At 29.7% G+C, this 14,807-nt stretch overlaps 1 protein-coding gene across 1 annotated transcript; it reads right to left on the bottom strand.

Annotated features, from left to right (window-relative positions):
* Window positions 1–9,369: 9,369 nt before the first annotated feature.
* LOC107440372 (glutamate receptor ionotropic, delta-2-like) lies at window positions 9,370–11,424 on the bottom strand. The gene has a single exon (XM_021147676.3). It carries the CDS (start codon window positions 10,947–10,949, stop codon window positions 9,729–9,731), a length of 1,221 nt encoding a protein of 406 aa, XP_021003335.2. The 5' UTR covers window positions 10,950–11,424; the 3' UTR covers window positions 9,370–9,728.
* Window positions 11,425–14,807: the final 3,383 nt, after the last annotated feature.

Below are 14,807 nucleotides of genomic sequence, written 5' to 3'. Positions count from 1 at the left end.
GGGGCTATATATATATATATATATATATATTGTTTTTGCAAAACGCTTATAACGCTTTATTTCTAAGAAAATCAGTATCAATCCACAATCAAGTTTTCATTCGTTCCTAGTTGAAACTTGAAGTCTAAAATCATTGTAGAATACTTTTGATGAACACTGTGGCATTTCCTAGAATTAATTTCAACCGTGAAAATAGTTCTGAGAAAAAGTAATAAATATTTTTGTTTTTGAGATTATGTTTTGTATAGCCTGAGTAAGAATAATGAGAATAATAAATAAAACGCAAGGGAAAAAGTTGAAAAGGTTTCAAATTTGATCTTTTGCAAATTGAAGAAAAAGCAAATTAGATAATTAAGAATATTTTTAATACAGATATAGTTGTATTGATTTCTTTGAAATAAAGAACATATTTTAATTGCATTTTTTTATATTAATTTAAACAAATAGTTCATTGTTAGAAAAACCTTTTCATCTATGAATTCATCTTAATGTTCCTTAATTAGTTTTTTTTTTACCTGGAACTTCTTTCAGTTCTTTCCCGATCTAATAAAATGTTTCTGAAAAAATAATTATCTCAGTCTGGAAATTTAATACTATAAAATTACAATATGAAAATAAATGGTGAAATTGGCTATTTGAAAAAATTTCGTTCTGAAACTATTTGAAAACATTTTGGTTTTTTAATTTAAGAATAGGAATTAAAATTTGTTTTTATAAAAGTATGTATTTAATTCTTTAAATAAATTAAAATATAAATCCGATTTTATAATAATCTTTTACAAGTGATTTATTTTGTTCAAAATCATATCGTCTTAATTGTAAAATAGTTTATTAAAATTTTATTTTGATTATTTTTATAATTTTGTCAATCCAATTTATTTTTTAACCCTTTTTTCAAAAAAAATATGCTGTATTTAAATGTCTTTTCGTTGATGCCATTGCCTCAATTAAGATTTTAAACTGTATTGTTTGTTAAAAAATATGTTGTAAAAATGTTTAGCTAAGAAATAGGGTAATTTGCCAATAGTATTTAAGAACGATAACGTGAAGTTTCAAAACGTTAACAATTGCAATAATTTTTTTTAAAAAAATATGCTTGTTTTTTCTTTTTTAATTTGTGGTTAAAACTATCAAAATATTTTAAATTTACCGTATTTCTCGCTCTATTGGCCAAAACATTGTTAATTTCTTCCGAAGCGCTTTGGCAATGATTTTGATGAACTTAAAATGAAATATTATTTTATAATACGTTATTAAATTTGATAAATGTTTTAAAATTTCTTAATTTTACCATGATATCTTAGCATGGCATAAAAATCCTTTATTCAGTAACATTTACTTTCCCGTTCTGTATTTTTTACTAAATGTGTGATTAGAAAAAAATTATTAAATGTGTAGTTGAATTTTGAAATTGTGGTATTATTATAATTTTGAATTTCCGGCAAACCACAGGTAATAAAAATAATACCAAATGAATGGTTTAAATACTGCATATTTTAATTTTATTTACCAGAGTTGTGCTTTTTGTAACAGAAATGTTATTACCATTTAGTACGGTACTAGAATATTTTTCTCCGTGCACTAGAATATTTTTCTCCGTGAGGAAAATGTACTAGAATATTTTCTTCCTAGAATATTTTACTAAAATATTTTTCTCCGGGTAGGGTGAAGGTATAACTTTAGAAATGATTAATTATTCCGAAGTTTGAGATTAAACAATACGGACGGATATTCTAATTAATGTTTGTAAATCTAGTGATATTTTGTTCGGTTTACAACACTAAAATAAACATTTCAAAAAGTACAAATTGTTAGCAAAATATTTTAAAAAGAAACTACTTATTCTGAAGTGACTTAGATTGTTTATGCCTGATGAAAAGCTCATTTGCTTAATATTAAAAATGATATAAATATCCTTTTTCTGTTTTTCGTCAAGCAGAAAGAAGTAAAAAGAAAACTGAAAGTACTGGAATTTTATCTGCGTGCTATAGTTTTAATATTTTTTTTAAAAAAACTGATAATAAGCGAAATTATGGCTTCATAACAAAAGATTAAAATAGTAAAATTTATAACTATAATAGTTATTACAAAAGATTAAGAAAAATGAAAACTATGACTGTCTAGACGAGGATTTCATCTACCTAAAAAGGACAATTAAAGGTCGATTTTGATTATACATAATGGAAATTTTTCAATTTTCATGGTAAATAATTAACCGAAAATTCAAATTATATTTTGAAAATTGTACTTCCTATCACCACTCATTTAGAAAATAAAAAAAATCATTTTCATCACGAAGATATATTTAAAATGTATCTCACCATTCAAATCCACACAATCTGACATAATAGCTGAACATCCTATGCTTACATCTGAGATTAACAAGTTCTTAAGCCACAAAATACAAGCGTCTTTAATGTAAAATAATCTTCCATTAAGATCTCACATTAGTTACGTTTCTTACACTACTTTAATCAAGCGCTACTTTATATACACTACTTTATACACTTATTTGCACTACTTTATACACTAGTATATTAACTACCCTTACTCAAACGTTTATTCATCAAACCTTATTCATGAAACCTTATGTTCATCAAAGAATAATTATTGAGACTATTATATTTCATAGATAACTATAACTCTACTTCATTTATTTTATCTGCATATTGTCCATGTATTATATTCTTACTATGTTCCAAATATATTACATACTATGTTCTAAAACACGTTTTATTGAAAACCAGCTACTCTAAAGACGTGATGTTTTCAACATCATATTTTCAACCACACTGTTAAAAATTCCGAGCCACGTTACACCAAAAATTAGTATTCTTTTGCTGGCTATTTAAAATGGAGCACAGTTTTACCATATTTTGGTGTTTTTACTAGCTCCAACTATCAGTAGAAAATTGCGCTAAAAGTAGGTGTTTTGAAGAAACAAAACACCTACTTGCATTCTTTTTTAATCTTTCATAAAAGTAGAGGACGATTGAACCCTTATTAGGTATTTTTAAAGCGCTCAAATGAAGGCCAAGGTATAGCTACTTACCATAACAAAACTATTTACAGTAAGAAGTTATTTTATGGCATACCTCTAACAATTTTAAACTACCAACCAAATTTAAAAAGGTAGCATAAAAGAAATGAACTTTAATTCATGAAAATAAACCATTATTTGGTTAGAATATACCTAACTAAATAAGTAGAAACATGAAACAGCATGCATTAGCAGTCCCGATACAACGAAACCGAGTTGTAGGAAAACATGATGTCGTAAACAAATATCGTTTAGTTTACGGTCACAGTCAAATTTTTGCGTCTTTTAGCATATTTTGGTGCAGTTATATTTCATGGATACCTATAATGGAAATTTTGCACCTTGAAAATATTTCTTGATCATACTTCGCAATTTATGGTGTAACTGAAATAAAATGATCTTTCATTTAACTAAACTTTGAGATAATGAGAAACTTTGCACCAAATACTGGTTAAAGATTTACTGAGTTTTATTACAGTGCACTTTGTCCTGCTTGCATAATAGTTAATGGCGATTTTCATGTTTCTTTTAACATTTAGATCCATATGTTTTGATTCACTAAACTTTGCATTCATCAAAAGAGGTAAGGACTTAAAATTAAATTCACTCCATCTATTTAATCTACATAATCTTGTCCACAGTCCTGTCATTGACAGTCACAAGGACAATGACTGTTTCGGCGTTCGCTAATCCCACTGCAGAGCTTCCATCGGGGGTAGAGTTTTAAGTTAAACAGAGGATTTAGCGAAAGATTATTATTCACTAAAATCAATAACAGCCCCCAGTTGATGCTATTATTCCGGACCATCAAAGGGAGAAGTTTGGGATAATGCCTCAAGATGCGATGTTTGACACGCCACAAACTGTTATGAAGTCCATAATTCCTTTATAAAGACACTAATAAATTGTGTAGTGTTTGAAAAGTGATTTAACTTTTCAATGCTTTCAGGTTTTATTTGCAAAACTGCAAAAAAATAGTCATTCAGTTTATACTCATTTGAAAATAGGTGATATCATTTTGGAAGTTGCGCTTGAGTTTATTTAGTCAAATAAATAAATGAATGAATAAGATAGATATAACACCTGATATCTTCCTTTTTCATGGAAAAAAATTGTCGATAAATCACGGCGCAAAATAGTGGCATTTTGGATGCATCATGAGTAAAATCCATTTTCAAAGAAAAATCCATTTTTATAGTAAAATCCATTTTCACCGAAAAATCCATTTTTATCGTAGAATATATTTTTCCATAAAATCAATTTTTACCGTAAAATATTATACCGCTATTTTTACAGTAGTATTTATTTAATTAGAGTGATTCTGTGATTTTACGGTAATTATTACTGAAAAAATTACTATATATCAAATTTTTTGTATTGTAAAATCCGATATCTTCCTTTCTCACCGGCATTTCAGGTGCATCATGCGTAAATCCATTTTACCATAAAATTCAATTTTACTGTGTAATTCATTATACCGTACATTTTACAGTACTTACAGTGATTTTACGGTATAACTGTAAAAATTACGTTACATCAAATATTTTGTTCCTTAACACATTCTGGTAAAAATGGAATTTACAGTAAAAAGTAGCGTCATCCTGAGAGCCAGTAGGGGAGAGTGGGGTCAATTGTAACATTTTTTACTTAACTATTTTTAACTAACAAAAAATCCATGTGGTTATCAGGAAAGTACGACAGACGAGTAAAGTAGACTATCCTCTACTAGAAAAAAAAATAAATACCTTATTTTAAATGTTATTATATTAGTTATTAACAATTTTTGACAGTCGTGCACTTGTTACAATTGTCCCCACTTACGGGGTCAATTGTAACAGTTCATAAATTCAACTAAAACATAGTTAATTATACATATTATCATAGTTGTGATATATTTTTTTATTGATCAAAATAGTAGTGATATTTTAGGAGTAAAAATAATAATGAGCAGAGACCTAAAGGGTTAAACTTTTAACTTTAAGGGGTTAAAAATTTTAATTTATGCTGTGAAAGGTGACAAATAAAATAATGCACATGCAACATAATATAAATGATATAGGAAACTATTGGTGGTTCTTAAAGAGTTAAGTAATGGTTTGTAAACATAAGATTATTTATTTTCAGCTGTTACAATCGTCCCTTTACTTATTGTTACAATTGTCCCCAAGACGCCATTTCAGCTTCATTTGTTAAAAACAATGCTAGTTAATTAGCAAAACTAATCTTTTTTTTTTTTGAAATGTTAATTAAAGTGTCCACTTACATATTCGGTTACTAATTTTTATTTGTTTAAACAAAATTACTTTGTTACAATATAATATTCTAATACCAAAAAAAGTACTTACGTAGCGTGAAAATATCTTTTGTGATGTAACTCTTTCAAAAGTACATAAAAATGGTTGCCAGCAGGGGTGTACATGTAGATTTATTAAATACACCTTGTGCGCCACCTAGGAACCAAATCTAGAACCCGACACTCGAAATTTTTGCTCTGTTACAATCGTACCCTGTTACAATTGACCCCACTCTCCCCTACTTTTTACCGTAATTTGATCCAGAATTTTTACAGTGTTCATAGAAAGTGGGGAATAGATTTTTAGTTCTTAAAATTTAATAAGGATTATGTGAAGCAATGTACTGATCGTAAAGACACGATTCCCAGTGGAACACCGACGTCAAGCATTCATCTTGCTGGTGAGTCACGATTTTGATCAGCCCGCGTAGGGACTGAGGGTGCACGGTATCGGTCCTTGTTAAACTGTTCGACTGTAAAGTGCTCGACTTCGACTTCTTCACTTCATCTGCGGACTACCAAATCGGAGGAGCCATCCCTTCCGAAGAGGTTCAAAATTGTGATGACATGTCTTCGGATCATCCTCAGGGATGTTCCCCAGGCCATCGCCAATAGCCCATTGCCATCTTGAGCCTTTTGACCCTAGTGCCTCAGAGGATAAAGTGTTTACCTTCCAACGAGGCGAACCAAGTTCGAATCCCAGAGATGGCTGGTCGATACGAATTGCGAACTCTGCTCGAACCAACTTCAGTTCTGACGTAAAATATCATTAGTGGTAGATGGATCATGGGTTAGAATCCCCTGCCGTCGGGCTAACCGTATGATGTTCTCGTAATTTTTCTCTCCGTGTAACGCAAATGAGGGTTATTTCCATGAAGAGGTCTTCCACGAAGGCAAATTTCTCCAAATTCCGGAGTTCCCTTGTCTTCTGGATTGGGTTCAAAACTAAAAGACTACAGAGTTGAACATCAGTAGCCGTAAACCCAAAATTGAGTCCCAGTTATAAAATAAAATAAAACAGCCCATTGTACAGCTCTGGCGCAAATAATGCACCTACTTATGTGCCTGAAAAGGTTTTTAATAAATTGGGAAACAAGTGTTTTCATTTTAAAGCTGCTCAAAATTGTAATGAAATTTTTATCCCTCTCTATTTTTAAAAACACCCACCCGAGATGATTCTACTTAGAGAAAGAATGTAAAGCTGTGATTTGAACTTTAAAGTTCTAAAAAAAAGCAAACAACCAATCGTTTCTTATTTCACTAAGCACAATCGCCCTCATTTATGTTGTAAGAGTGGATGTTGATTGAATAAGAATAGTCAAGCAGGAGGAAATACAGAACCCTTGATGCAACACCTAACTAAAAAGTAATTAACTTGATATCATGACATCTTACATCAAAGAATCACCTTTATTCACTCGATGCTATTTTTTTCTCACTTGCTGTATCCCCAACTAGTACAATTTTAAACCGATTTCCTTTCAATTTTGATGCAATGTTCACAGTAAATGTAGCTTTATGTTGCTCGTAGGCATTTATTTAATTGACTGCTTTTGAGTAATTTACAAAAATGTAACTTATTTTACGTTATTTGCTGATTTTTTTTCTTCAAAACACCGAAAACGTAAATTCATTTTTCTTAGATGGATAAAGAACAGAGTTATCAAAATCAGTGTAACACTCAAATGATGTTTCTTAACTATTCATCTCTAAAGAAATATTCAATTATCCCAATTAAACGTAAATATGTTTTCTCATTGATGGGTAATAGAATTATAAGAATTCATGTAAACCTTAAGCACATTTAAAAAAGGAACAAATTATTGCTAGAACACATTTAAAAATGGAACAAATGATAAAAAACAACTACAAAAGTTAAGATAGAATAATATTTCAGAAATATCTAAATACTAAAAACCTACTCATATTCATTTTAAAAAAAAGTCATTTAATATAAAAACACATGCACTGTGGTGTTTGACAATAGAAGTAGTCAGTATAAGTGTCACTATTTCATAAGCTAGAGTCTTTAAATACTTATTTGATTTTTAAAAAAAATATCACACAGTCGCAATTAATGTCAACCACATTTTCTTTTAACTGCTCTCTAAAAGGAGCGGTCAAAATCAATAAACGTTTTGCATAGTATTTTTTAAATGAAAACAATCCATCACAATCAAACGCATGCTTGTTTTTTCATGGAAGAATGACTAAAAAATTTGATAAGTTTGATGTCGATTTTGAACAATATCTTTTTTCTTAGTTGCTTTTTTAGAATACATATTTTTTCCTAAAATGAATAAAGAACTTTAAATGATATTTCTCAAATATTTATATCAAAATAAATACTAAATTTTATTATTTAAACATGATATGCTTTATCTCGAAGATAAATAAAGCACTAAGTTAAGATAAAATTTAAATGCTGTTTCAAAAATATAAACTCAAATGAGATATTCAATTACGACAATTATATAAATACGTTTTTTCATAGATGTTCGTATAACGGAGATTACAGAACTGATGTAACTTTAGAAAAATATTTCTGTAACATTTAAAAAATATTTCACCTCTAAATGTAATTTCTTGTTTCATTAAAACCACAATTATTTTACGTTCATTTTAAAATGCTTACGCATTTTTCCTTCAATGAATTACCAAATCAGTTGATAAAATCAAAATATATTTCAAATAATAATTTACAGATATCTCTTGCTAGAACACAGTTGAAATAACATAATTATGCACACTTAAACTCAAAGACGTAGATAAAGGGAAATGGCGATCTGTCGTAAATTAAAACTACAGTTAAAATAGAATGGTATTTCAGAAATATCTAAATATCTAAAAACATTTTCATATTCTGTAAAAATTAAGTACATAAATAAAATTGTAGTTTAATATAAGAAAGCAGGCAATACGGTGATTAACAAAAAAGTTGTCAATTTTAGTGTCATATTTTTACTTCATAAGCAACTATCCTTAAAGACTTATTCGATTTCATAAAAGATCACATATTTGCAATTAATGTCAACCAATTTTTCTCTTAGTTTATCGCTAAAAGGAGCAGTCAAAATCAATAAACGTTTTAAAAAGTATTTTCCAAATAAAACACAATCCATCACAATCAAACAAATGCTTGTTTTTTCATTGAGAAATGACTAAAGAAGTTGACGGATTTGATGTGAGTTTTGAATAATATCTTTCTTTCTTAGATGCTTCTTAAAAAATACATTTATTTTTTTGATGGATAAAGAACAGAGTTGTCAGAAATAATGCAAAGTTTCAATTTTATTTTTCAAATATTTACATCTAACTATAATTACTAAATTTTATTACTTAAACGTGAAATACATTTTCTCTTAGGTGAACGAAGAACGAGGTTGTCAGAGTTGATATAAAATTTAAATGATTTTTCACAAATATTAACTATAAAGAAATATTCAATTATCATAATTAAAAATAATTACGTTTTCTAATAGATGTTTGACAAAAGGGTTTTCAGTATTAATGAAAATTTTGAAAAATATTTTACAAGTATTTAACTCTAAAGGCAATTTCATGTTTCAATAAAACCACAATTGTTTTCTATTTATGTTTAAACGAATATGCATTTCTTCATATATGAATTACAAAAGAAGTTAACAAAAATTAGCATACATTTCAAATAATAGTTCACAAATATCTATTGTTAGAACATATAGGAAATAACACAATTATAAAACCTTAAACACAAAGGCAAATGCTGTAATTCTATTTCATTTTGATTGGCATAGAAAGGCTCACTAATTAATACTTTTTATAGCTAGTAGAAATATTAATTTGCTAAGCTTATTCCCTTAAAGACTGAAAAAAGACACGTAAAAAAGGTTACAAAAAATCTCATATTTTAGCTTTCACTGTAAACCTTGTTTTTGCCTTTTTTCATTCTAGCTTTGTGCAAGCTATTGAATGCAACATTTTGTTTGTGTTGAAAACTTAATGATTAGATCAACATTCGATTACAAAGTGTTGAAGAAAGTATATAAGAGCCTGTGCGAATAAACCTTATTTCAGTGATGATCATAAAGTCTAAAATAAACCTACAGAAAGTGAATTTATCCATGGTTTGAGAGCGTTTTCTACTCTTGATTTGCAAAGGATGTTTCATCCTAGATTTTAAAAGGTTTTTTTATACTTGTTTTGCAAAGGCAGATTCAATCTCGATATAAAATAATTGTCTATACAAGCTTAGTGCGAGCTCATATCACGTAAACTAGCATAGTTACTTTTAAGATTGCTTCAAGCTTTTACTTATAAACCATTTAATAAGCATCACAAGTCTTTGTAATAAAGTTCGTTGTTGGCATTAAAATCAACCTTACACCACTATCAAGACAATCTCATGAAACGCTATTATTTAGTTAATCTTCTTTTCCAACAACACTCAATAACAAAGATAACGATAGATAAACCATTTCCAATCGCAAGTATCAAGAAAGCCCCATATATATCTTGAATAGAAATCGGTATGTCATGTTCTATTGGCACAAGAGTCCCTATGTATTTAAGCCAACGCTTAAACATCTCTTCATCCAATATTTTCTGATAAATTCCACCATGTTTAATTCTTTTTAGCATTAAATTAATCGTTTCCTTGCAACAAAAATCTTTCCTGACACCAAACGCAATCGGTGACGTGGAGGCGGTGTCGTCAGACACGTACCTTCTGTTAAAAGGAGGTTTTCCAAACCTCAGGTACAGGAAAAGTCTAGAACCCAAATGGGCAGATTTTCCATCAAAATAATCTTCGGTCTGAGATTCAGCAAACGTATTGAACCAGTTGTACTTAATTATATTCTTCCCTAGTCGGACGAGATCTTCTTTACCACTGTCTAAAAACGATGGAAGAAAAACAGATCCTTTCACATCTAGGCATCTGTATTGTCCACCAGAGGTCGCTATCGACAGTTGCTTGAAATCCTTCATAGGAGCTTCCCGTATGGGTACACTAAGAAAAGAAGAAAGAGCCCCCGTGTAGCTTACTGACAACACAGTTGATGATATCCACCAAAAGAAGAGCAGTATTCTACGATAATATTTTTCATTGTTTAATGCCTGATGCGTGATTGTACCAAAAATGTAAAGCAGTCTTTCGACATACGAAGGACCATTTGGCATGAGTAGCCGAAACAATAATGAGACTACTAATACGACGAGAACAATACTTATCCAAGATAAGTAGTCGAAGGGATAGGTAAATACATATGCTTTGGGTAAATATCCTGGCATGTTAGTAACATACGTCAGTTCGTTCAGCGCATATGATTCACTGAAATCAACTCCCTTTGCACGTTCTTTGGTGTTAGAGGTCCAACTCATGGTAAAATCTGCCTCTCCACGAAATACTTGTCCTACCATGCCAGTGAAGTTTCCATCTGCTAGTTGTCTCCCCCATTCCCTGTCTGGTGGAATGAGTACAGAGTAATTGAACTTCAAATACTGAGATAAAATGTTAAGAAGTCGGCCATCTGCTCCTAACAGAAGAGTTTCGCCATTTGGACCTTTCGTTAAATTTACTACACTCTGGAGTGGAATAACAGACACTCTGATGTGAGAAGGAAAGTTCGCATCCATAGCAGGTAAAAAATGTTTTTACGATAAAAGTAGAAGATTGCTTAAAGTGAGCTGTAAGTGTGAACTGTGAAGTTGAATGACTTGTTCAAGATCAGAAAGAAAGATGAAAGCCTGAACTTAAATGGAATCAATGGTGGTTGGAAAAAAAAGAGTTTCGCCATTTTCATTTTTAAATGAAGTCAAACGAAAGAAATATTAGACACTTTCATATGAAAAGGAAACATTGTAGCTATGGTAGGAGAAAATATTGTTTGTGCATCAAAACTTGGGAATTATTTTCCGTATGTTCGGACGGTATGTTGACAGAGCTCAGAATGAAGTTCCATAACATATCCATGATCTGAAAAATATTTATTTAAATGCAATCGTCGCTTGACTCTTCTTTTAAGTGATTCCGTAGAGGAAAATAACTCGTGAAAGACATCTTGGAACAAATTCAGGAGTTTTCAAAAGTAGAAAATTATTTACCGTAGACCATCAACATTAAAACTGATGTAAAATTAACTTAACCAAATTTTGAAGGAGACTTGAAAGCCATAACTTAAATGAGATCATCTGTGTTTGGTAAAAAAAGTTTTAACATTTAGAAATTTCCTTTAAGTTTCGGCACACTAAAAGATAATACGAGTCACTTAAATGTGAGAAAAAAAATTTAAAGCTGTAGCAGGAAGGAAGTTGTTTTTGCTTCAATAATTGAAAATAATTTAAGGTGAACCATCACAGTTAGGTGAACTGTCCAATCACTTGCCCAAGATTCAAGAAGAACTTTAAAAAACATAACTTAAATGAAATCATTGGCAACTGTAGGAAGAGTTTCATCATTCTAAATTTTAACTTAGACCATCTAAGTGACGTAGAAACATTGACATGTAAAGGAAATCTTAATCATTTTTTAAACTATTCTTATGTCTTCACTCACATGATAGATTACAAGTGTCGAGATTGAAGATGAGTAATTTCTCCTAGATCTATACGACATTCAAAACTGTTGGTTAAGAAGTAGAACTGCATCAACTATTTCTTGAAAAGAGATCAATTAAACTTCAACTATTTCTAGGAAAGACATCCATTAGAAGGAATTGCATTAGTCCATTATGCCGTCGTCTGGAAGTGACAGAATCTTCGAAATGAGAAGGAAATTACTTAACCATTGTTGAAATCATTTTTTTTTTTTAATTTTCAATGCAAGTAACTTGTCTAAAATCCTTAAGTATCTCAAAAGTTCCAGTTTAATATTCGCAGATTCATTTATAATAAGACATATCTTAACGCGAGAAGAAAGCTTGTAGTGGTGGGAATATAAAATGCGCAATAATACTTAAACATAGTCATTTTTATAGTGAAAATAATGCAAAACGTTCCTCAAATTGGAAGTTGTTACAATAAAACTGAATAACTCGTGCAAACTACGCATCGAAGGTAATAAAGCTAAGCTCTGTTTGTAGGTAATTTTCGTAACAGCTTTATAAGTGGATTGTTTGCTAATCATGAAAACTGCGAGCGCTAAACATGGTTCGAAAATCTTTTCCAGTGCTATTATCTTTATCAAATCATGAAACATTGTTGCATATCTTTAAGAAAAAAAGGAAATAAACACAGAAAGGAACAAAATTATTCATTCTTCAAGCGAAGAATTGTATTGAGCAAATACAATTCCTTCCACGAAATCTGCCTTTATGTTCATTGCTAAATTACCCAAAATTATGTAACTACTTCGCAAACAGTTGCTGTAATTTTTTTAAGCGTTCTTCTTAACTAATAATAACAAATCAATCTCAGCCATGAAAAGAATACAAACTATTCCATGCATAAGCGTGAAAAAAAGAGAATGTATTTGCTTAATACATTTTTATATCATTTCAAAAGATTTTATTACGTTTGTGCAATTATTTTAAGCGATATTCGATAATGCTTGTTTATTTTATCCTAATTTGTTCCTAAATGCTTCCAAATAATTGACCTCTTATTCAACTAAGGGATAAATAATAACCATCAAGCCTTTACACGCAAATCATTATTTCTGTGACTGCGCCTTTCTCATTTATAAGTAATTCAGAAAATCTTTCTTTGTAGCTTCTTTGTTTAATTTAAAACGATTTTTGCATTTTGAAAACATACGTTTGCATTTTCAGAAGCCAAATATTTTAAATTTGTTTCGAATATATTGTAAAAAGTTTTGGTGTGTAGTTGTTTCCCTTCCCGGTGCTGAGGTAAACTAATAAAATTTTCCAGTGCATTTAGTCTCGTTTTTTATTTACTTTTTCACTGTTATAGAGTTATTTATTTATTCATTTTTGTTTGTTCATTTACTGACCACACATATTTTCATACGCATTCGAATTAATTTTATGCCCTCATTGCAAAAACATTTCGTTTAAAAAAATCACATTATTAGTATTATATTCACACTAATTCCTTTTAGCAATTATAATTCTGCCATTAGTACGATAACTACAGTTCTATTTTAAAATGTGGTTGTAATTATTTTATGTTTGATAATGAATTTGTCGCAGTTTTATGTTATAATTACAAATGCATTTTTGAGTACTGAATGCATTTTTGAGTACTGAATGCATTTTTAAGTAGTTATCGTGCAAAAAAATTTAATATAAAATTGGCAAAATAATAAATATTTGAAAGAATCAGAGCGAGTATATTAATAAAAATGTCCTTGTTTTTTAAATGAAATGTTTTTGCATTGAAGCAATTAAATTGATTCTAAATGAGAGTGGAAATATGCGTTGTCAATATACAAAAAAGTAGAAAATAAATAAATAAATAAAACTGTAACAGTGAAAAAGTAAATAATAATTTTTAACTGTAAAAATTTTAGTTTACCTCAATGCCAAAAATGGTGGCAACTACACCAAGTATTTTTGCAATGTGGAAATAGTTTTCCTGAAATAAAATCAGTGTGGAACGTTTTCAAGCTATTTGTAAATGTGGTATCGTTAAGTACTTTAAAATGTTCGACCGAAATATTTCAATTTTGTTTTTGTTTTTTCTATTTTATTATTCAAATTTTAATTCATATCTTTTTTCTCTTTTTAGTTATAAAAACGACAAGGTATGCCAAAAATGCTCGACAGTTTGAAAAATCAATTAAAGAAAAATAGAAGGGTCGCTAGAAATGAACGGCTTTTGCGTTCTGCGTACGAAATGTGGTTATTTATTTCGATCAAGTTTCAAAATTAGAAACATAAAGCATCAACAGATGACTCCACTGACTTGACTTATAAAACCGTGAAACAGTGTTTACTGCATTCCTATCGGATCCCTGAAAGTGACGTCATTGTTGGTAAATGTGTCATTTGCCGATTCCGAAGCCAATCAAGTTCGGCACACGCTTGACGTCCTTCACAGGTATCCAATTAAATATAATTTAAATCACATTATTAGGTACAATCACTTCAGGATTGAAATGTTTGCACGTGCGTCTTTCAATTGTTTCCTAAGATTGCACCCTGTTGCTGCTGCATATGATGGTTGTTTGACAAAAACATTCTGTCATAATTTTACTTAGTTAGGTGCGTCATCTGCTGGTACACTTTGAAACTAGCTTTAACAAGTTGTATTATGAATTTTTAATTTTTTTTTTTATCTGGAGCGCAGTAAAACATCTATCGTTGGTTAATTTTTGGGACACAGCGACTTACAATAAAAAGACGGGAACAAGACTAAAATTGGGTTCGAAATTTTATTAATATGGAATAGTTTCTTAAACCATCTTTCACCACTCTTTTTTTTTTCAAAAGTATATGGTAAATGAAGTTAAAACATATTTGATGTTTAAATGTATAGAACCTAAAGATTAAATCGAACGAAAATTTCGCTATAGTAATAAACCTATATTTTTGG

This window comes from Parasteatoda tepidariorum, chromosome 6, assembly GCF_043381705.1.
Source record: "Parasteatoda tepidariorum isolate YZ-2023 chromosome 6, CAS_Ptep_4.0, whole genome shotgun sequence".
NCBI classification, from domain to species: domain Eukaryota; kingdom Metazoa; phylum Arthropoda; class Arachnida; order Araneae; family Theridiidae; genus Parasteatoda; species Parasteatoda tepidariorum.
Note: the sequence above shows the minus strand (reverse complement) of the source record. Positions and strands in the feature narration are given on the sequence as shown.

Coding starts and splice junctions, on each gene's coding strand:
- LOC107440372 (XM_021147676.3), bottom strand. CDS start 10,949: ATGGATGCGAACTTTCCTTCTCACATCAGAGTGTCTGTTATTCCACTC.